This window comes from Mastigoproctus giganteus, chromosome 13 (assembly GCF_048544385.1).
Source record: "Mastigoproctus giganteus isolate SK-2022 chromosome 13, ASM4854438v1, whole genome shotgun sequence".
In the NCBI taxonomy this organism is placed as follows: domain Eukaryota; kingdom Metazoa; phylum Arthropoda; class Arachnida; order Uropygi; family Thelyphonidae; genus Mastigoproctus; species Mastigoproctus giganteus.
The window spans coordinates 71126138-71148094 of record NC_143587.1 but is presented as its reverse complement, the minus strand read 5'-3'; the positions used below and the strand labels follow the sequence as shown (position 1 = coordinate 71148094).

The 21957-nt window shown below is 35.4% G+C and overlaps 1 protein-coding gene across 1 annotated transcript; it reads right to left on the bottom strand.

Annotated features, from left to right (window-relative positions):
* Positions 1-5751: 5751 nt before the first annotated feature.
* On the bottom strand, positions 5752-20088 carry LOC150076156 (uncharacterized). The gene is made up of 7 exons (XM_090387272.1): positions 19947-20088; positions 19465-19544; positions 19213-19311; positions 11010-11036; positions 9010-9078; positions 7357-7407; positions 5752-6062 (listed from the first exon to the last, which is right to left on the bottom strand). Exons 1-6 carry the CDS (start codon positions 20086-20088, stop codon positions 7375-7377), a joined length of 450 nt encoding a protein of 149 aa, XP_090243398.1. The 3' UTR covers positions 5752-6062; positions 7357-7374.
* Positions 20089-21957: the final 1869 nt, after the last annotated feature.

The window sequence follows — 21957 nt, the reverse complement described above, 5'->3', positions numbered from 1 at the left end:
CTCATCCCCATGATCTTGGTTCAATTGTCTTCTTGGAGCTACTTTCAAACTGCATGTGGTGACCATCAGATGTATTTGTTGCTTTACTGTTCGTTGTTTGTTGAAAGTAATGCAGTTGTATATTCACTGCAGCTGTGTTTTGCTGCAGATAGCTTGATTTGGGTTTGTTAGAGTTTTCATAGTTCAGTTCTGAACGTGTGACATCCGCTTTAGTTCGTCTTCTGGTGTTCTGATGCATTATTTCTCCTTGTGAAGCTGATAAGTGGTAAATGCCTGTTCGGTCGATTTAGCTGAGAGGGTCTGTTACAACTTCATATGGAATCTAGAGTTTTTCTGTGTGTGACTTTTTTGATAAATTCTAAGCAGTCAGAATTCCTTAGCATTTCTTCTAGAGGATTAGAGACTTCAAGAGCAGGTTTATTATTATTAATCAGCACCTTAGGTTGTTGCTGTAGCGACTCACTAGGCGCGGAAGTGACAAGATCTTACGTTTGAGTAGCCACTTCCATTTTGAGTATGGTTTCTTTTTCTTTAATTGAGCTGTTTCTGTGTGTTATTAGGAATGTCTCAAGGCTATTCTGTTTATACTTTCAAGAACCATCTCAAAGCCATTCGTTTCCTGCCTTTCTCTGTCCAATATTATCTCCCCAATTTTCTCGAGACGTTGTACCCAGTTTTTTAGATTTTTCTCCTTGGCCGAGATATATATTTTTTTTAATTATTTATCTCGCTAAGACAAGTGACATGGGATTCCGAATGTTTTTGAATTGATTGGATTATCCCAACAGCAGAGTCGAGACTAACGCTTTTGACCCTGAAAGCCTATTGTTCCTGAATCCTGGCAAACAGCATTAACATTATCCACCGTCTAATATTAAATTTAAAAGCTGAAAACTTGTACTGTACCTGTTACTTGTATAATGAAATGGAAAGCATCGACGTACAGCTTATACTTCCTGGGTTCTGTAGACGCCAAACATGGGTTAGTTTGATGAGGCTAATACAAAAATATAGTAACTAAACTGGGAGCACAGAAACATGCAACCTGACTCTTTGCCTTACTCCGAATATTTTATTAAGCATTGAAAATTTTATAGCAAAAATATTTAAATGCTTAGTATTAACAACTGTACTAATTTTTCATCAAAATATCCTCCACAAGATTTTATTGCTGCCTTACACATACGTGGTATTCTAGCGATTAATTTTATAATAGTGTCTTGACTAACATTATTCCAAGAGATCTGCAAGGTTTCCCATAAACGTTCTGAAGATTAGCAGACTTCACGGACTTGACGGTCTACATGATCCCATAAAACTTAATGGGTTAAGTCAGACGATTAAGGTGGCCACACTACAATTTGCAAATTATACCCCATCTGGTTGTTTGGTTGCTAGAAAGTCCCTGCACAGTTTCGAATTGTTTTTCGAGTGAGTTTTTTGTTATATAAAATTTATTCCACAAAAAGTCCACAAGATATTGCATTAAGTTCAGGAATGTTTTCATAGCCTACTCTTCTTAAATTTCCTTCAATTCTAACGATTTCATCCACTCCAGTAAATAGGGAAACAATCCCAAATCATGATGGAACCACCACTGTGCTTGACTATAGGTATACCAAACAATGTGGCACCATTTTTTTTTTCAGTTGTTCGTCTATTGAATCCAAAAATTTCAATTTGTATTCATTCTTCCCCAGCACATTTTACATCTTCAATTGTCCAATATGCAATGGTTGGCTTGGGCTAAGAGCCCAAGCCAACCATTTCTTTCGATTTTCCTTTGTTAATAAGAATGTTCCGACCGCTACAAGACCATAAAGTCATGCTTGTTTAAGACAAAGTTTTAGAGCGGATGTAGCCAGGAGAGTTTTGCTGTTCCTATTGAATTCAGCTCTGATTTCAGGTGCAATTGCGTTTAGAAATCAGTGTTATGATCTTATTTTGTGCTTCCGTTATTACGCGCGCTCGTTCTGATCGTGGTCTGTTCTTTAAACAGCCAGTCTCCTTGAATTATCGAATGGTAGTTTGTACCCTTTAAATGAAATACCTAGTTTTTTTGCCAATATTTCTCATGGAAGAACTTTATTTACACAGAGATATAATAGCACTTCTTTTTAAAAAACACGCATGTCATTTCCTCGCCATGTTTATCATTAAACACAAAACTAACACCAGATACTCTTTCTGAATGACGGGTGTTCGATTTTAGCATTAGCATTAGCATTAGCATTAGCATTAGCATTAGGAAAGGTACATGATGCAAGAAAGCAAGCTTATACAGCATCAGCCAAAACAAAAACCCTTCCCATTTCACTGATTCATTCATTCCAAATGTTTGTCTAGTTCTGCCTTGAATTTATTTAATCTATCAACTTCCGCAACAAAAGATGGAAGTTTGTTCCAGCAATCAACAACCCGCTGGCTAAACACAAACTTCCACACATTTATCCTACAACTGTCTTTCCACAGTTTGAATCTATGCCCCTTCAGGTTTGTAATCTGAGCAAGAGGAAGAATCCCATCCCATCAGCAGTGAGCTTGCTATACCTCAATATATCTCAATCAGATCGCCTCGCAGGTGCCTAATCTCTAGACGCTGCAATTTGCAGAACTTAAGCCTTTCTTCATACGAACACCCCTTTGTTCCCTTCACCAGTCTTACTAGTCTTCTCTGTACTCGTTCTAGAAATTCTACATCCTTCCTAAAAATGAGGATTCCAGATCTATACTCAGTACTCAAGGTGTGGCCTGACCACTGCCTTATACAAGGGGATAATCACCTCCTTATATTTGCTCGCAAAATACCTGTATATCATTGACAAGATCTCATGACCTACACTGGTAGCCTGTCTACACTGCTCAGAAAACTTCATATCTGACTGCATAATTACCCCTTTCATTCTCCATTACCCTGAGTGTAACACCACATAATTGGTATATTCTCTGTGGTTACTGCTACCCACATGCAGTACTTTGCATTTGTCAAAGTTAAACTTCAGTTGCCACTTCTCAGTCCATCTACCCAACTTTTCCAGATCCTGTTGCAGCAGCATTCTGTCATTACTGTTATTAATATTAATAACCCTTCCAAACTTTGTATCATCTACAAACTTTGACATTAAGCTTGATATACCTTCATTAGTATCATTGAAAAATATACAAAACAACACCGAACCCTGGGGAACTCCACTAATTACATTAGTCCACGAAGAGCAGTGTCCATTGATTACCACTGTCTGTCTTCCCCCACTCAACCATCATTTTATCCATTGTAGTAACTTGCACTTAATTCCATACTGCTCCAATTTGTACAGTAGTCTGCCATATTCAACAGTACAAAAGGCTTTCCTGAATTCCAAGTATATGATATCAAAATTATTTGTGCATCCAGTTCCGTTGTGTCTACATCATAGTGTCCAATGAAATTGATCAGACAAGACTTCGCCTTGACAAACTCATACTGTGTCTGAATTATTACTGCTGTCTTGTCTAGACGATCCTGCAATGCTTCTTTAACCAGAGACTCCATTAATAACCCACAGGTCTGTAATTACTCGTGTCACTCTTTGATCCCACTTTGTGAATTGGAGATACATTTGCACATCGCCAGTCCGTGGGGACTTCCCCGGAGTTCAATCATAATCTCATAATTATCGCTAAGGGTTTGCTTACTTCCTTTGCCACCTCCTTTAATATAACTCAACAGATCCCATCTGGCGCCAGGTGCCTTGCTTATGTTTAACTTCAAAAATTTCTCCTCCACTTTGCTCTCAGCTATTACAAAATCATTTACTTCCCTGTTAGGGTTTGATAAACATCTGGCCCTCTCTTCCTTGAATAGCTCCTCATGTGTGAATTTAAATGCAAAATACTCATTTAATTCGGCAGCTATCTGTAGATGATCATCTACAGTCGAACCATTGATATCAAGTGGACCAATCTGATTCATCCCCTTCCTTTTAGAGTTTATATAAGTAAAGAAATCTTTGCTGTTTTTCTTTGCATCCTTTGCCAAAGATTTCTTGTAATCTGCCTTCGCCTGCCTAACCTCCTTTGTAACTTGGTTACAGACCAGCTTGTATTGGCGCACTATGGCCATAGTTGCCGATGCGCCTAATAAATCCCTAAACAACAACAACTAGCTTGTATCTACCATAGGCCTCTGTGTCGCCTGACAATTTATACGTATCCCATGGAATTTTCTTCTCTGCTACGAGTCTCATTAGTTCATCTGACATCCATTTGCGCCTAAACGTAAAGTAGTATTTTTTAGTTGGAATAAAAAAACCTAGTAGCTTCCAAGATTACATCCTTGAATGCTTTCCACTTAGAATTTGCTCTTGGTAACATCATCAGTTGGTACAGTGGGAACAAAGATTCTTTAGGAACCTAAAGAATCTTTGAGACCACTATAGTCATCTTTACGAAAGCAAAAATGCTTCCCTTTACCCCTGATGGTAGTTACATCTTTAAGTAAATCCCACATCAGTACACTGTGATCATTGCCACCTAGTGGTTCCTTTATTTGTAAATTCTTAATGCATAAATAATCGCTGCTGATAATCAGACCACGAGTATTACTCCCTGTGGTTGTTCCTCGAACATGATGCTGTAGAAAACAATCCTTCAATAAATTCACAAAAGTCGTGCTAGCGTGCGAGTAACCAACTCACATGTTCCAGTAAATATCTGGAAAGTTAAAATCCCTAATTACAAAGCATTCTAATTTTACTGGCCCACTCTATTTCTCTGCACAATTGTTCGTCGTACTCATCAGAGTCATTAGGCCTATAACAAACTCCTACCCTTTTTTGCTTTTCCAGTGCTTGTGTCACACCAAACAGACTCAACATTTCACTGTCCATCTATGTCAACTGGATGCACTTCCTTAGATTTTACGTGTTTCTTAACTAAGAGCATAACCCCTCGTCCCTTCCTATTCTCTCTATCCTTTCTGTACACATTGTACTCCCTAAATTACAATTCTGTTTCCCTTATAGTTCGTCGAATTCATCAAACATATTAACTATATTTCTAGCATTGGTGTACATGAAAGTATAGATGCACCTGTTCTTACTCTAACACAGCCCAAGTATTTACTTGGGCCCATGTATTTATAACAGATCTTACTCCTCAATTCTTATTATTGCAAAACACTCTGGAATCATCTACAATATTCTATAATATTAAAACAATACAAGCTCTTTCTAGGATACTCTAGAATCACCTACAGTGTTTTACAACATTCAGGAATCTTCAACGATGTTCTGCAACATCCAGGAATCTTCTTAACCTTTCTGGAATATTCTAGAATTTTTTTGTTATTTGCGTAATAGAAAATATTATATTTTGATAAAAATTAGTAAAGAATTAGTTAGTCCTGTTTTAATAAAAACTTTGAAAATTAAGGAAAAATGAAACGCGGTTCCCTTTTAGGCATGAGGTAGGTGGTTTGCATATTTTGTTAAGGATATTAAATGACTAGTCATTATTCAAATTAATGACTTTTCTTTGAGAGTAAAAATAAAACTCTAACATAAATTGAATTACTTCTTTGATGTAAATTTGCACGGTTAAGACATTAAATGAATTAAAACTTGTGTGTTTTAATTTTATCTATTTTAACTTAACTTAAATGAATGGTGTTGATGAACGCCATGAATGTCATGGAATATTGCTCTTACTAAATGAAAAGTGGAACAAGTTTTTACGTTTATGAGATGGCCGTTTATTTACTTCACACAGAAATAAGATGCAATTTAATTTATTCATTTCCATTATTTTTGTTGTCAATTATTGAAATTGAAAACAAAAAGAAATTTCAAATACATAACCATCGTTTGGTCTACACTTTGGCTGAGGCGTGTCATCGGAATTCTACTGAGAAGCATATCCAAAAAGTAAATTTATGTAAATGAAAATTACGATAAATGCTTCGACAAATAGTACATTAATATACCTGGTGTACAACCAGATTTTAAATTTTAAACTGTTTCTACAGATTCCAGAGAGGCCTTTCTACCTTATTCACTTGGACAATCACATGAGGCGATAGGTTTCTGAAAGATAAATGCAGATTCAATCTAAAATATAACGTAAATCGGTTAAATTATATATTTCATAGAAAAAAGGTAAAATATTTAAATTTTGGTTTGTTAGGAAATGATATTCAACAGTCTGAAATATCTACCGTTCCGTGATAATCTACCGTTTTTCTGAAATCCCTGGAAGCCGAAACCTTCTTTATTCAAATGAGAGATACTCAACTTTAGGACGCTCAGACTTAAATAAATAAATCATTAAATCATAACTTGAGTACAACTTAAATAGGTTCTTAAAGAAATTATCCAAATAACTCATACTTGTGATCGAAATTAAGATGACTTTTATTAAGAAATGTACCCTTGCCGATTACTTTGGAAGGTCCAACGGACTTTGAACGTCCTGGAAGGTCCAATGGACTTTGAATCTTCTGAAAAAAATTCTGAAATCTTCTGAAGAAGTGGAAAACTGTCAAAAAATCAGTGAGGTCAAGTCCCTTTAATGGCCCAAAGCTATTGCAAACTGAAATGAATTTAAAGAAGATATAAAAATAGTCAGCCTAAGGGAGTGTAGACCGCTGTTGTTTGTGGTATTTAATGGCAAAATACCTCGTCGGTGATCGTCGTGATTTGCATTTAGCATTTTGTAATCGAATTGAATCCAATCCGAATTATCCAATTCCAAAATATTAGCTAATTGTCAAGATCCGGTTAGAGATCGCTGAAAATTTATCTAAAAGTTTTAAGACAATTTTATTCCTCCAGAATTCCAATCGTGGTTATAACAATGCAAAAGTGCGTTTTTAACAGAGAGTTTCCACAATTTACACATTCTGGGATCGACTTATTCAGTTGGGTTCACGTTTAGCAAAGAACCTGTAACTTCACATAAGCTTCTCTCAGCTAAACACATATTGGGTTAAATCGTGTACTGATATGCAGTCATGAAAATCGATATCTTGGCTGTATGAACGCGGGAAATCACTAGACAGATTGGCAGGTGGACGGCCAGTAACACTGGTCCATGCGAACGAGTTACAGTATTAACAAAGAATTGTATACTTATTTTAATATTCATGAAAAGTGTGTGTTAGAATGCAGTACGTGGTTTGCTAATGTGGGATTATATTATTAATTCATTATTTTTTTTCCTTTTTTGTATTATTAAAATTGCGCTTCTCAAAACAGTAATAGGAATTATGAATGACCTGTTGCCAACGGATTCTAAAACATTCTTACTGATCCAGGTGACTGACGTATCACAAAAAAACAATTCTTACCTCAATATTCTTATAGAAAGTTGAATTAATACCTGATAACAACTCTTCCTTTAAAAATTCCAGTTCCGATTCGAAGAGCAATACTAAAATAAAAATAAAATAACAAAAATAAGAAAATATTTTGATAACAAATGCAATATACAGTATAAGCCTATACATATCGATTAAAAATTGGAATATTCATTTTCACGACAGTAATACAGATAAAACCTTAGGTTAATTACAGTTATAAATTAACGGGGCTTGAATGGTCTGAAGTGATAAATATTGTTCTGAAGAGACGTAATCAAAAGTTATATACCCAGAGAGCTGCAAGGCAGTTCCTGTAGTAACATATGAAACAGCATCGTGCACTGTACTGTTCTATCATTTCTAGAATTGCATCTAACTTAATAAATTCTGTAGGTTAAGGTGTTTCAAAAGGTGGCATGAATAGTAGGCCATGTGTGTAAATCATCAATCAAATACATGAGTGTTCAGTTGACTGTCCATATTTAAGGGGTGACTGTTGTTGAGTACAAGACGATGAGAGTAACACGGCAAATGTGGTAATGAACGTTGTTTTTATCTGTCAAAACGGGTATCTGTTGTCCCCCCCCCCAAAAAAAAATATATGTATTAAGAAAATTACTGCTCTGTGAGTACGAAATAATGATAGATAAATGAACGTTGGTGCCTAAATGAGTGTGTGTTTTACTGACAGCGTCCCAACTTGACTCCAACAGTGATGCAACCTAGACTGGAACCCCTTCCTGCTTGCTGACACCATGCTATTTCCAACGTGGCATGCAGCATATGTGGTATTTGGTTACAGCTGGTCTAGCCAATGTGGGATTTTCTCAAATGCTCCTGTAACCAAAGGCTCTGCTCAGCACTCTTCTGAGAATCCTCTAGTCTCTTTCTGTAAATTTATGCGATTCATTTGAACATTTTCCGACTTCAGTTGTAACATTACGACGGCTTTTTAGAGATTAGGTCAGTCACCGTCAACCCAGGGTGCTGCAGTGTTTCGGCAATGGCATGAAGAGATCGATTGCTAACGTGGCAACCCGTGACGACCATCGGAAGTCGTTAAGTTCAAGGCCTCAATACAGCAACTACATTTCGATGATCTGCTTTCTACGAGTATAGTGCAGTTGTTTTCATACATGATCCTGACACGTGGATAGTTCATATTGTTCATTTTTTCCCAAATCCCAGGGTCCGGATACCAGTATAGTGCGACATAATTTTTTAACCGAAAAATCGAACCCTGAGTGAAAAATAAATGTATCATCCTTAAAGAAGAGTATTAAAATTAATAAATAATTTACATACAAATATAGATAAAATACTCAACGCCATTTTTAAATGGAATATATTGAAGGGAACTTGTGGGTAGCATCATTCAATAGTTCAAAAAACCACGATTAGCAAAGCTCTCCGTTTCTGAATTTGCATTTTTCCAATTACAGCTATGGAAATTGCTTGTTGATTTTAATAATTTTCTTCTTCTTGGCACAGATGAAATTTTGTGTATATATATATATATATATATATGAACATATCCTTGTCGCGAGCGCGATTCGACATTTGGTTCAATTAACAAAAATTACCTGATATTGCGAAAATAAATAACAATCACCCATAAAAAAGAATGAGATATTTGCAGAAAGTGCATGCTTCGTTTATGAAAAGTAACTTACTTGGATGGGGTAGTAGTAGGCATAGTATCTGTAGTACGAGGCGTAAGCTCCAAAAATCAATTGGTTATCCTAATATTTCAAAAGAGGCCATTAATAATATTAGTAAAATAACTATTAGAAATTACAAATTCAGTTATTAATAATAAACAGACAGTGACAATGATTATTTAGTTCAAATTAAATTTCAACTTTATTTTATACATCATGTTAATAAATTAAGCTTCATTCTTGTTTTAAGTAGACGTGATAGACTCTCAAAATAGGTTGTTAAAATCGTTTCTACTGTTAATTGTTGGTAGCAAATTAAACTAAAATTTTATTTCCGCTCACCACTCTATACTTTTTTAAGGAAAACCACAAAAATGGGAGGTATTAGGAACTATTGTACTTAGTACCGTGCATGGGCTGAAGGTTGAGAAGGTGAAAGACGATACTTGTTGTCATTAGACTTCAATTTCTGTAGATTATAATTTTCGGGAAATGCGTATGAAGGAAGGTTGTTCCAGGAAACGGAAGTTGAAGAAATAAATGAGGAAGAAGAAAAGTTGGTTCTATGAGTTTAAGTTGGACAGTAAAAAGATGTTGACTGATTTCGGCACGTGTTCGGACTGCTTTTGAAGAAAAAGCGGGAATTACAAAGCCAATTCAGAAGAACAGTGCCCATGGAAGTATCTACAAAAAAACTATTCCTTTTAGGCCACCCGAATAACTAAATTCATCTGCCATGCTGTGTGCCTTATGTCTGTTAATTGCGTTTGTTCTATGGATGGAAGGATCTATAGGAAAGTCATGCAATAGAAACAGAACGTCTCTGAGACAGAGTGGAAAGACTCTGTTAAAGATGAGCCATTAATTAATTAATTAACCTAACCGCCACTTTGTGAATGGAATCTAGAAGCAGAGAGAGGTTTTTGAGGACAATGTTCCAAATGCGGAAACTATATTCATTGATAGGGCGGAATTGCGATTTTACAGAGTGAGCAGCTGTTTGGAAGAAGAGTAACGCCGAGAGCGAGAGAAAAAACCCAGTTTTTAGATGCAGACGAAGCAATATTTGTAATGTGCTTATGCCAAGAGAGATTAAAAGTCAAGGTAATCAAAAGTCAAGAATACTTTTTGTGAGCTATGAGACAAGACTGAATTTTAGAAGGATTGAAATCAACTAAGTTATCTTTGCCTCACTGAAAAATTACTTGGAGATCAGCATTTAAGGATTGGTAGAAGATATTCGAGAGGTTGAAGCTATTTGGGCAAGGCAAGGTTTCTCAAACTAGAAGATGGAATGCAATGTATCATCATCAAAATTATGGATAGGATTTCCGATCAGTGGAGGATGGTTATTAATATGCAAGAGGAAATGAGTGGGAGAAAGAATCGAACCTTGGGAACGCCACCATTAGTGGAGAAGTTAGAAGACAGAGCCATCCATCATCACCCGCAGTGAGCGGTCAAAGAGAACACTGGATACCCAATTATAAAAACCCGTTGAAAAATCATAAGACGAAAGCTTATTTAGAAGACCTACTTTATGCCAAACACGATCAAAAGAGTTTGAAATGTCAAGACCGGTTCGAGTGTCACAAACTCAAACTGTTGTAACAAAACCAGAATATCACAAATGGATCGACAATGACGGAATCCATACTGCCGGTCGTTGATCAGTTGGTAGGTCTCTAGATAGTTTTAAGAGTTGGCGGTTAATTGATTTCTCACAATTACTCTAGAAAGAATTCACATTCAGCTAAAACTGAGAGTTAAGCCGAATTCAGTTAGGTCTCCTTTTCACTGGAACTTGCTGAAAACGTCATTTCAAGGAACACAGTTATCTTGAATGGCATATAACAAAGTTTGAGAGCAATGTACTATTACACATTCAATTAAGAACAATTCTGAATCAGATTAATTTTCAGTAAGATTTGAATTAATAATTTATAGAATTAAAACAACCTTGTATCCCTGTAAATTATAGTAAGCTGAGCATTGCAAAAAGCATTACTTACGTATTGTTGTTGCACGCAGTCACGAAACTGTAAAGATAACATAAAAATAATTAAATCACAATATTTTAATACTGTAAATAAACAGAAAACGTATTTATGCAATGAATTAAAAATAGTACTATTACTTGAATAAAAACGTAAACATTTTTGTGAACAGTTTATGATGTGCATACGAATAAAACAGACATGTGATTACCACATCCCATGTTTTAAACCACATGGGATATGGTATAATCATATTCCATCTTTTTTTAGAATACTTGATCTACGTGAAGGAAGTAAAGAAGAGGGTTCTCTTGTACTTCGTTTATAATTAAGAAAGTAATTAACATCTTCGAATTTTCCACCATATTTTAAAGTTATTTTAATTATGCTACAATCGCCTTGCGTTAATGTAAAAGTACGTGATGTCATCAGTAAAATATTTGACCTCACCTCTCTCAGAAATTCTAACGATCTTGGCAAATTTACTATAATGTCATGATCGTTATTTATTTAATCATCAATGGCTTTGTTTCTGTTGTCCTAAACACCACCAAAAATTCCTAATTTGCTTCATGTAGTTGGTTGTGTTTGGCTTGAAAAACCCAAAATAATTTACGAGGACCGCCTCCATCTGAGATCATGTAAGTACGACCCATGAATGGTAATCAATAAAATTACTGAAAGTTAAAACTTCACTGATCAAAATGCTGGGAGATTAAAAGAGTAATAGGAAAGAAATGCCACGCAGTGGAACATTACACTAAAATCGTAAAAAAAATTAAAAAAATTAAAATTGAAAAAATAAGTGACACCGCTGTAAAAAAAAAAAGATTAATACTGTCACGATGCTCATTATAACATCAATTGAAATGACTTATAGTATGAGCAAGAGATAGAGAAGCCAGAACTTTGTTCTGCAATCCCAAATATATTTTGAGTAGCTATTAAGTAAGATGGTGTACTTCTCTGGGCGATGAGAATCATCTACACCTAGTAAGCACTTTAGCTATTTCTCATTGTGGGTACGAAAAATACACGACCAGAAGAACTTAATACACAACGAATATTTCGAAGAATGTTTCAATCTCCCCTTCTCTCTCATTTCACCTCCGATTATTTGGACGCTGTTTTCGAGTCCAGTGGGTATTGTCCTACCAAAGAAATATCAACAACAATGATACCGTATGCGTATATTTAAAACCTCTAACGGGTAATACAACGCAAAAAAAACCAAAAAAAAACTGTAGCTTCACTTAGAAATCACTTTCCTCATCGTATTAAGGAAATTGGTCACTGACCTGCTGAATTCATGTCTAGCATATCAATAGTACCTTAGCTCTTTCTTTCTGGTTTCATAAAATATTTCTGCTGAGAGTTTACATTTTTTCAACGAAAAACCAAATCCAGCTCTTAAGTTTTTCCTTTCCTAATGCAGGATCAGATCAAAGTGTGTGAAGCCGGACAAATATAGTTGTGCATCCCGTAGCCAATATACCTGAGGCGTCTTTGACCAATGCGCTTTCGGTGCCTTCGGCCAATATGCTTGTGGCATACATGTTGCTTCTCCATATGTGCTAGAAGAGTCAAAGACTAATATGTTTTACGAGTACTATGAAATGTCGGAATAGATGTTTGTGTGGGATTTAAAAAAAACAACAATAGTTAGCATTAGTAGGGCATATGATGCAAGAAAAGAAGCTTATATAGCATTAGAATTAGTAGGGCATATAATGCAAGGAAGAAGCTTATATAGCATCAGCCAAAAAACAAAACAAAACACCCTTTCCATTTTATCCATCCATTCACTCCAAATGTTTGTCTAGTTCTGCCTTGAACTTATTTAAGGTGCTGACCTCCACTACAACGGATGGAAGCTGTCTCCGATCATCAACCACCCGCTGGCTAAAAAAAGGCCAATTTCCGCAGTTGTAGTCTACAATTGCATTTCTTCAAATTGAATTTCTACCCCTCAGGCGAGTAATCTGAGAAAGAGAAAGAATCCTATTAGCATTGAGCTTGCTCAATCCATTCAAGGCCTTACACACTTCAATTAGATCACCTCGCAGCTGCCTAGTCTCCAGAAGCGGCAATTTGCAAAACATAAGCCTTCCTTCGTAAGAGCAACCCTTTGTTCCACTCACTAATCTCGTTGCCCTTCTCTGTACTCGTTCCAGCAGCTCCACATCTTTCCTAAAATGAGGCCTCCAGACCTGTATACAGTACTCAAGGTGTGGCCTGACCATTGCATGCCTGACCATCTTGACCATGACTGGACAATCACCCTCTTATCCCTGATAGCAAAATTCTGTATATCACTGACAATACACCATGCGCTTTTGCTCCCTTTTGCACTGCTTAGAAAACTTCATATCTGATTGCAAATTACCCCCAGTCCTTTTTATTCTCCACTAGCCTAAGTGTAGTACCACCCAGTTGGGGATACTGCTACCCATATGCAGTACTTTACATTTGTCAATGTTAAACTTCAGTTGCCACCTCTCAGCCCATTTCCTCAAATTTTCCAAATCTTGTTGCAGTAGCGTACTATCATTAACAACTCTGCCAATCTTCGTATCGTCTGCAAACTTAAACATTAACCCTGTATACCTTTATCGATATCATTAATAAAAACCGAAAACAACAATGAGCCCAAACCGAACCCTGGGAAACTCCACTAATAACATTAGTCCACGAAGATCAGTGTCCATTGATAACCACTCTCTGTCTTCTCCCGCTCAACCATCCTTTTATCCATTGTAGCAACTTGCCTTTAATGCCATACTGCTCCAATTTGTACAGAAGTCTTCTATCTGCCACAGTATCAAATGCTTTCATATAGTATCATAGTATCTAATCAAATTTGTCAGACAAGACTTCCGCTTAACAAACCCATGCTCTGTCTGAACTATAACTGCAGTCTTGTCTAGATGATCCTGCATCGCTTCCTTAACCAGTCCCTTCATTAATTTCCCTGGAACAGAAGTTAGACTAATAGGTCTGTAATTACCTGTGTCACCCATTGATTCCCCTTTGTGAACTGAAGACACATTTGCACATCTCCAGTTTATGGGAGCCTCCCCTGAGTCCAAGGAAGCTTTCATAATTATGGCTAAGGGTTTTCTTACTTCCTGTGCTGCTTCCTTTAATATAACTGGATAGCTCCTATCCACCATAGGTGCCTTCCTTATGTTTCACTTCAACAATTTCTCCTCTACCTTGCTCTCAGTTATCACAAAATCACTTACCCTCCTTAGATTTTGATAAATATCTGGCCGTCATGTTCGAGGGCCACACGTTTATCAAACTCTATCAGGAGCTAGGTGATAACACCTCATGTGTGAATATAGATGCAAAAGACTCATTTAGTTTGGCAGCTATCTGAGAATGATCATCAACAGTCAAATCATTGATATCAAGTGGACCAATCTAATTCATACCCTTCCTTTTTAGAGTTTATATAAGTAAATAAGTCTTTGCTATCTTTCTTTGCATCCTTTGCCAATGATTTTTTTGTAATCTGCCTTCGCTTGCCTAACCTCCTTTGTGATTTGATTACAGACTAGCTAATATCTGCTATAGGCTTCTGTAGCCTGATAATTTATATGTATCCCATGCATTTTTCTTCTCTGCCACGAACAGCATTAATATATCTGATATCCATTTAGGCCAAAACCTTGAGCAGTATTTCTCATTCGTCATGAAAAGCCTAGAACACACCAAGATTTATTCACTGAAGGCTTCCCATTTACGATTTACCATTGGTAACATCATCAGTTGGCCCCACTTTACAGAATTTAAAACTCTCCGAGACCACTTTAACCACCTTTACGAAAGCAAAACCCTTTCCTTTACCCCTGATGGTAGTTACGTCTTTAAGTAAATTCCACATCTGTACACTGTGATTACTGCCACCTTGTAGTTCCTTTATCTGTAGATTCTTAACGCATGAAGAATCACTGATGATAATCAGATCAAGAGTATTACTCCCTGTGATTGCTCCTCGAACATGTTGCTGTAGAAAACAGTCATCCAATAAATACACAAAAGCCTTGCGCTAGTGTGCTAGTGACCAACCAACAAGTTCCAGTCAATATCTGGAAAGTTAAAATCCCCCATTATAAGACATTCTAATTTACTGGCCTACTCTATTTCTCTGCACAATTGCTCATTATAACCATCATATTCATTAGGCCTATACACCTACTCACATTTTCCCTTTCCCAGTGTTTATGTCACACCAAACAGACTCAATATTGCATTGTCCACCAATGTCAATTGGATGCACTTCCTTAGATTTTATGTGTTTCTTAATTAACAGAATAACACTTCCTCCCTTCCTGTCCTGTCTATCCTTTCTGTACACATTGTACTCCCCAAATTCCAATTCTGCACTGCTTATATCCGTGTGACAGCACGTCTCTGATGTCCCAAATCCGCTTTTGATGTCTTGACCGGCACTTCAAATTCATCAAATTTATTTATTATATTCCTAGAATTGGTGTACACAGGGCTCCCACTCCTGGGTTTTTCCACCCAGATCTGGGTTTTTTGATTGTCATCTGGGTTGATAGGTTTTTTTCACAAAAATATCTCATTATCTGGGTTTTTTCGGTAATTTTTAATTTTAAGTCAAAATTTATTTTTATTTCTTGTAAATACAATAAAATTTAATACATTTAATAACAGTTCACAATTTTCTTAATTTTATATTCTAACAATACTGATCATAATTTGTAATATCTCAAGTGCTTGTACAAAATACTACAAATGTAAAAGGATTTCAAAGTTTTCGCAGGGTTCTACACTATGAAATTACGCTTACATGTTCATACAGGTTATCGTGTTACTAACATGTATGCGCAGCCTATTGAGCAGGCGGAAGGCGGTCTTTACTGCAGTCTTTCGTGATCGTTCGTGGTATTATTGCATTATTTGGGGTGATTTTTATATTTATGCGTGTACTACATACAGTGATATAATAAATTTAAATTGTAGTGACTATTTCTATTTTATGTTAATGGATTAGTGATTTATTTTTTATTTTATAGAACATTTTAAATAAGATAACTGCTAATTAGCCATACCCACAAATTGCCCACAATGTCTGAAACTTGTTCCCCACAGAGAAAGATGAGTAAACGGTGGTATACTCAAAATTTTAGAAATGAATGGTTAGAAGATCCGGAATTAAAGGATTGGTTGAAAGAAGACAGTAATGAAAAAGGTGCGTCTTACCGTATTTGTTGTGAAATGAAATTAAAGAATGCCAATAAATCGATGTTACTAGCTCATAAATATACAGTTAAACATAAAAAAAAGTGCAAATATTGCTAAGACAAGTTCAACGTTAGACACGTTCTTCACAAAACGTAAACCTACAGAGAATGAAGAAGTAGCAAAGGTAGAGTTAACAATTGCTGCGCTCATTTCTGAGCATAATATTCCATTTGCGCAATGTGATCACCTTATAGAAGCATGTAAGAAAGCATTTCATGATAGCAATATTGCAAAACAAGTTCAGATGAAGGCGACTAAAGTCTCTTATCTTATACAAGATGGCATAGCCTATCATGAAAATATATACATTTCTAACATATGCAGAAACAACAAGTTTTCAATGATAATAGATGAAAGTACAGATTTATCTTTATCGCAAGTTCCAGCTGTTGTTGTTAGATATTTCGATATTCAAAAACTTGATGTTGTAGATGTGTTACCTGACACTGTTTGTGTCGAAAATGATACTTCAGAAGGGCTTTATCAAGCTGTAAAAGATTTTTTCATAGAAAAAAAGACATTCAAATAAGTAATCTCGTTGGCTTTGATAGTGATAATTGTGCCACTATGATGGGTACTAAGAGTGGGTTCCAGTCATTGCTAAAAAAAGATGTACCATCAGTATTTATAATACTGATGGTACATCCTTTTGTGTTTGCCATTCTTTTGCATTATGTGCTAGTCATTCAGTCAAGGTACTATCATCATATCTAGAAATATTTATAAAAGATATCTCTTGTTATAAAGAGTTCTTCTTATTTTTCCCGTAGTAGTAAAATATTAAACGAGTTCAAAATGATTCAAGATGTTGTAGATACTGCTAGGCACAGAATTCCCAAATTAGCACAAACACGTTGGTTATCCCGTCGCAATGTAATAAAAATTATTATTGAGCAGTGGGATGCGTTAGTTCTTTATTTTTAGTCTCAATCAAAAATTGACAAAATCGATGGTGCAGGGAATATTTACAATACTATGATCACCAAAGGAACTAAGCATATGTTGTTGTTTTTAGGATATGTACTGGAGAAAATAAACTGCCTGAATATTCAATTTCAATCTGAGCATTTCAGATTGGATTGCACTTACTTCATCCAATGGTTTCAATTGAGTATAAAAATATTCTTAGTTTTTTCATAAAAGAAGTCATTGCTTCGTGCAAGCTGGTTGAAATTGATCCAAGCAATGCAATAAATCATAAGCCTCTGAATAAAATATATTTGGGAGGCCTTTGTATGGCCTTATTAAATTCAACACCGCTTGTTGACAGTGAAAGCAGGTTTAAAAATGATTGTTTAAAATTTCTTGTTGAATTTTGTATGGAAATCAGAAAAAGATTTCCTCTAAATGATGATGGAATTATTGCCAGTCTCAATGTTCTTGACTCAGCAGTGATACATGATCGTGCCAATTCACCATCCATAATTTTCCATTTAGCAATGCAGTTCCCTCACCTTGTTTCTGAAGACAAACTAGATCTTCTAGATGATGAATGGAGATCATCTCGTTTAAATCAAGATTTAGATTTCCCTTACAAAACCATCCCTGAGTTTTGGTATCTGTTACGTAATGTAAAAGATGGCTTTAAAAATTCTAAATATGAGATTTTATCTAACTTTATTACCAGTTTAACTATTTTATCTCACTCTTCAGCAAGCGTAGAAAGAATCTTCTCCCAAGTAAACCATATAAAAACAAAAGCCACAAACTCCCTTAAACTAGAAACTGTGAAAAATCGACTAATGGCAAAACAGGCGATAAATAGATCTAATCAAAATTGCTATACATGGAAACTTAAATCAGAATTGGTAAAAGAAGTCATACAAGGAACTTGTCATAAAAGATACGAAGAACGTTTGAAAAAAATGAAAGAACTTCAAAAAATAAATGTGCAGGGAACTGAAAGGGATGAAAATTCTGATTACAATTAAATAAAAGATATTTTTGCATGATAAGTTTCATCTTATTTGTGTTGCTATACTATATGATGAAAACTAGGTTTTTTTTTGGGTTTATTTAAGTTACAATCTAAGTTTTTTTAAAATTTGTGAGTGGGAGCCCTGGGTGTACATGCAAGTATACATACACCTATCCTTACTCTTAGTTACACTAACACAACGCAGGTATTTACTTGTTCTATGATGACTCCTAGCAGCCCTTGAAATCCCCAGTACTTCGCTTCACAGGCTGTTGCCCATTCCAAAAGAAGCAGTGGAAGAATCAATTTCACCTCTGTCTGTGGCTACCATTAATCTATTAGTCTGTGAATCCTCCCCCAAGCCAGCAATTTTCCGACCCACCTCGATAGCATCAGCAAATATTCTTGCACTCTTTCTATTAAGTGTATCCCATTCTTATAGAAACAATCTTTCCTGTTAACAAGCACAGAAGACGCTGAGAAAAATTCTACCCCATGACTTTTACACAATCTCTCCAAGGCCGAATTGATTGAAACAGTTCTCATCATAACCCCCTTCCTATCATGCCTGGGCAGAATTGCAGACACTTTCAAAGTTTACCCTAACTCGCGAATTTTTTTCCAACGTTGACCTGTACTTGTTAAGTAAGTCCACAGATCTTCTACTCTTAATGTCATTAGTCCAACGAGTACAACAGTATCCCCCTTTGCGCTCTTAAAAGAAGATATCTGTTCTGCAACGTCATGAACTTTAGCCCCTGGCAGACATACTCCGTTTAATTATTATTATTTAATATATTTTTATTTATTTTAATTAAATAATTATTTAATTAAATATACTCCGTTTAATTATAGGAAAGAGCAATGCTGCTCTTTCTTGTAGTTGTAATTTGCTTCCTTATTACATTTATTGAACTGGCAATTAATTTATTCCGTTTGGAATAATCGCATCTATAAACTCATAAATTACATTTAATTCATGACAGTATTTAATTGCGTTATATTGAAATTAAACGTACTTACTTCATTCTGGGTTATTGCGTCACTACAGTAAGCTGTAACAAACTCAGAGTCTACTGTAAGACCCAGGTTTTCCTGACAAGTGGTAAATGCGTTTATCAACTAAAGAAACAAAAAATTAATAAGATAAATTATATATGTTATATGTATAAATAAATATAAGAACTTAATTTTACATTTATTCAGGATATAAACGAACTTAAAAAGAAATCAAGTTTATTTAATACATTCATTAGAAATGTCATTTTCACTCACCTGATATCCATATGGATAATAATAAGGATAATTTTTCACACATCTGAAATTATTAACCCTGACATTTTCGTCTGTAGAAGCTGAAAAAAAAAATTTTATTTTTTAAACTACAATCTCAAAAATTGACTTCTACAATAAGACAACTACACACATATTTTGAATATGTAAGAAAATACATAAGCACGTTTTTACTCCAAGAAACTCTGCTGTTTCCTTTGGTAAAAAGTTTGCCTGTTTATGAATACAATGTCTGATGCTTCGTGGCCTCAGGTAGCCAAATCTCCTTGGATCTGGTTAGTAGATATATCTCTATCTCTCTGTTCGTAAACTCAGTTTTCATTTAATGACATGTAATCAGAATGTGCTTCCCTTTTTAGTGGTGGGACGTTGACCAATCAATAAATTGATCAGCCACAAACATTTAAGTTCTTTTTATAAAGAACACAATACAAGAATATTTTGCAATAAAATTCCAAACTTACAGCAAACATACGGAGCCAATAAATAATCTGTAGTTCCCAAAGTTCCCCAGCGCTTCTTTCTGGACAAAGATTTTTGCTGATCAATGCCCCAAATCCCAGAAATGAGAAGAGAGCAGAGCAACAGGCCAGTAATGGTAACCATACTGTCGAAAGGTTACTGAACAAAAGAGATCTTCCGAATATATACTTCTTTCCAATCAATCAGTTGCATATCGCAACTGATTAATTGCCATACTGATATATGACAAGTGTAAAGAGAAACGTGATTACAAATTATATTTTTAGGTTATTTCATGTATACATCAGCATATAATTTTAAGGACCTTACTTTTCTCCACCGTGATGCGATTTTGTTAACGTAACCATTGCAAAAAGCAAAAGTTAGTTTAGTCGTGTGCATTCGTTATTTCTTTGGATTTCTCACGTACAGAGTTGTGCAATGAGGCGAACTAAAGAAATTTCTTTAATTCAGCGCTTATTTGGGTCAAGAGAAACCATGAAGAAATATCGAAAGGCTACTTAAACTTCTACGTATGCAAAATAGAGAGGAGAAAAATTTAGTTCATTAATGGAATAAATACAGATAACGACGTCAACTGCTTGACTTGAAATGCAGTTGATTGGTTTCGACCAATCAACTGGAGTTCTCTCTGCATTCCAACAAAGTAATTATCTGGTAGAAAGTGATATCTTATTTATAACTTTTCTACATAGCAGGAGACAAACAAAAAACAATTTTTTTCGTTGTCCACAAAGGATGAAATCCATTCTCGAAATTTCTTAAATTGTCTTCAGCAATGAAACCCTTTCCAGAACTCAATTTCTTTGACTTATATGTTTAGAAAAACTTTAGGGTGAGATGAGGAATTAGGACTGAAAGTGAAGTGTGACAATATAACTATTCGCTATTTTAAATATATACTGCTATCGTTTAATTTTTATTTCCTCAATGAACAATCCGAAACATCAGTTTTTGTGAAATGGTAATGTTGTTAACTACAGCAGGTGAGAGGTGATTGTGCTGTTCGCTTTCTTTTTTGATATATCTGAACGTATTATCTAAATTGAATATAATTTTACGTTAAAGACCGTTTAACGTAAAATTATATTCTACGTTAAACGGTCCTAAAAATTTAACTTACTTATTTTTACTATATGATGCCCCTTAGTCGAACAAAATTCATGATTTCAGAGAGAAAAATTTATTTATAACAGTTTTGGGACATATTTAAAATTATTTTAGTTTACCACTGAATCACAAATTTCATTAAAATATTCTTTAAAACTCCAACCGGCTGAATATACAGAATTGAAATAATATAAAATAAATTGTATATTTCACAAATATAATTTACACCTAAAATATAAAACTGGTAAAAACTGTTCGATTAAAATGAGGTAAATGTGTAATAAAACAGGATAAATAGATAAAAATGGTAGATTCGACAAACCAGAACAATGTCCAATGAATAAATGGTGGAGGATCATATTGTCGATAATGTCCTATGACGCAGTTTACTGTCCTTGTGGATTACTATCTGCTCTAAAACAGGTTAAACAGTTAACAGGTTAGCCTAATTTAGGGTTAAAGCAAGTTGGATGATGGAGATGTACAGTGACTCCAACTAACGGCGATGGTATGCCCGATGGGCACGATTTATTACATAAACTTGGTTAAGATCAAGAGCATATACCGTATGCGCTTGATCTTAACCATTCCAAAAACATTCAGGCCTCTCGGATAGAAGTCAAATGCTCGTCTATGCCATCTCGTCGCAGATGTCTCTTAGTTTGACCTGCGTAGCATTCATGCTAGTCGGGGCTGTCTGTTCGATAAAGTATCCCTCTCTGGATGAAAAGCAGCAATGGTGGTTTCACCTGCGAGTCTACTGACAAGGTATTACGGGTCGGAAATTGGATGCACATGAAACCTTCCACTCTCAGAACCGCTGAAATAATAGAAGAAAGGCCTGGGTAAAACAACAGGGTCAACGGCGTTCATTACTTGTTT

Bases quoted from the DNA above. Each gene is read 5' to 3' on its own strand.
- LOC150076156 (XM_090387272.1), bottom strand. From the start codon at position 20,088: ATGGTTACCATTACTGGCCTGTTGCTCTGCTCTCTTCTCATTTCTGGG. The intron at 19,312-19,464 runs GTGAGTGAAAAT...TTGTTTCTTTAG, and splicing joins ATTATCCATATGGATATCAG to TTGATAAACGCATTTACCAC. The intron at 11,037-19,212 runs GTAAGTACGTTT...TTATCTTTACAG, and splicing joins ACGCAATAACCCAGAATGAA to TTTCGTGACTGCGTGCAACA.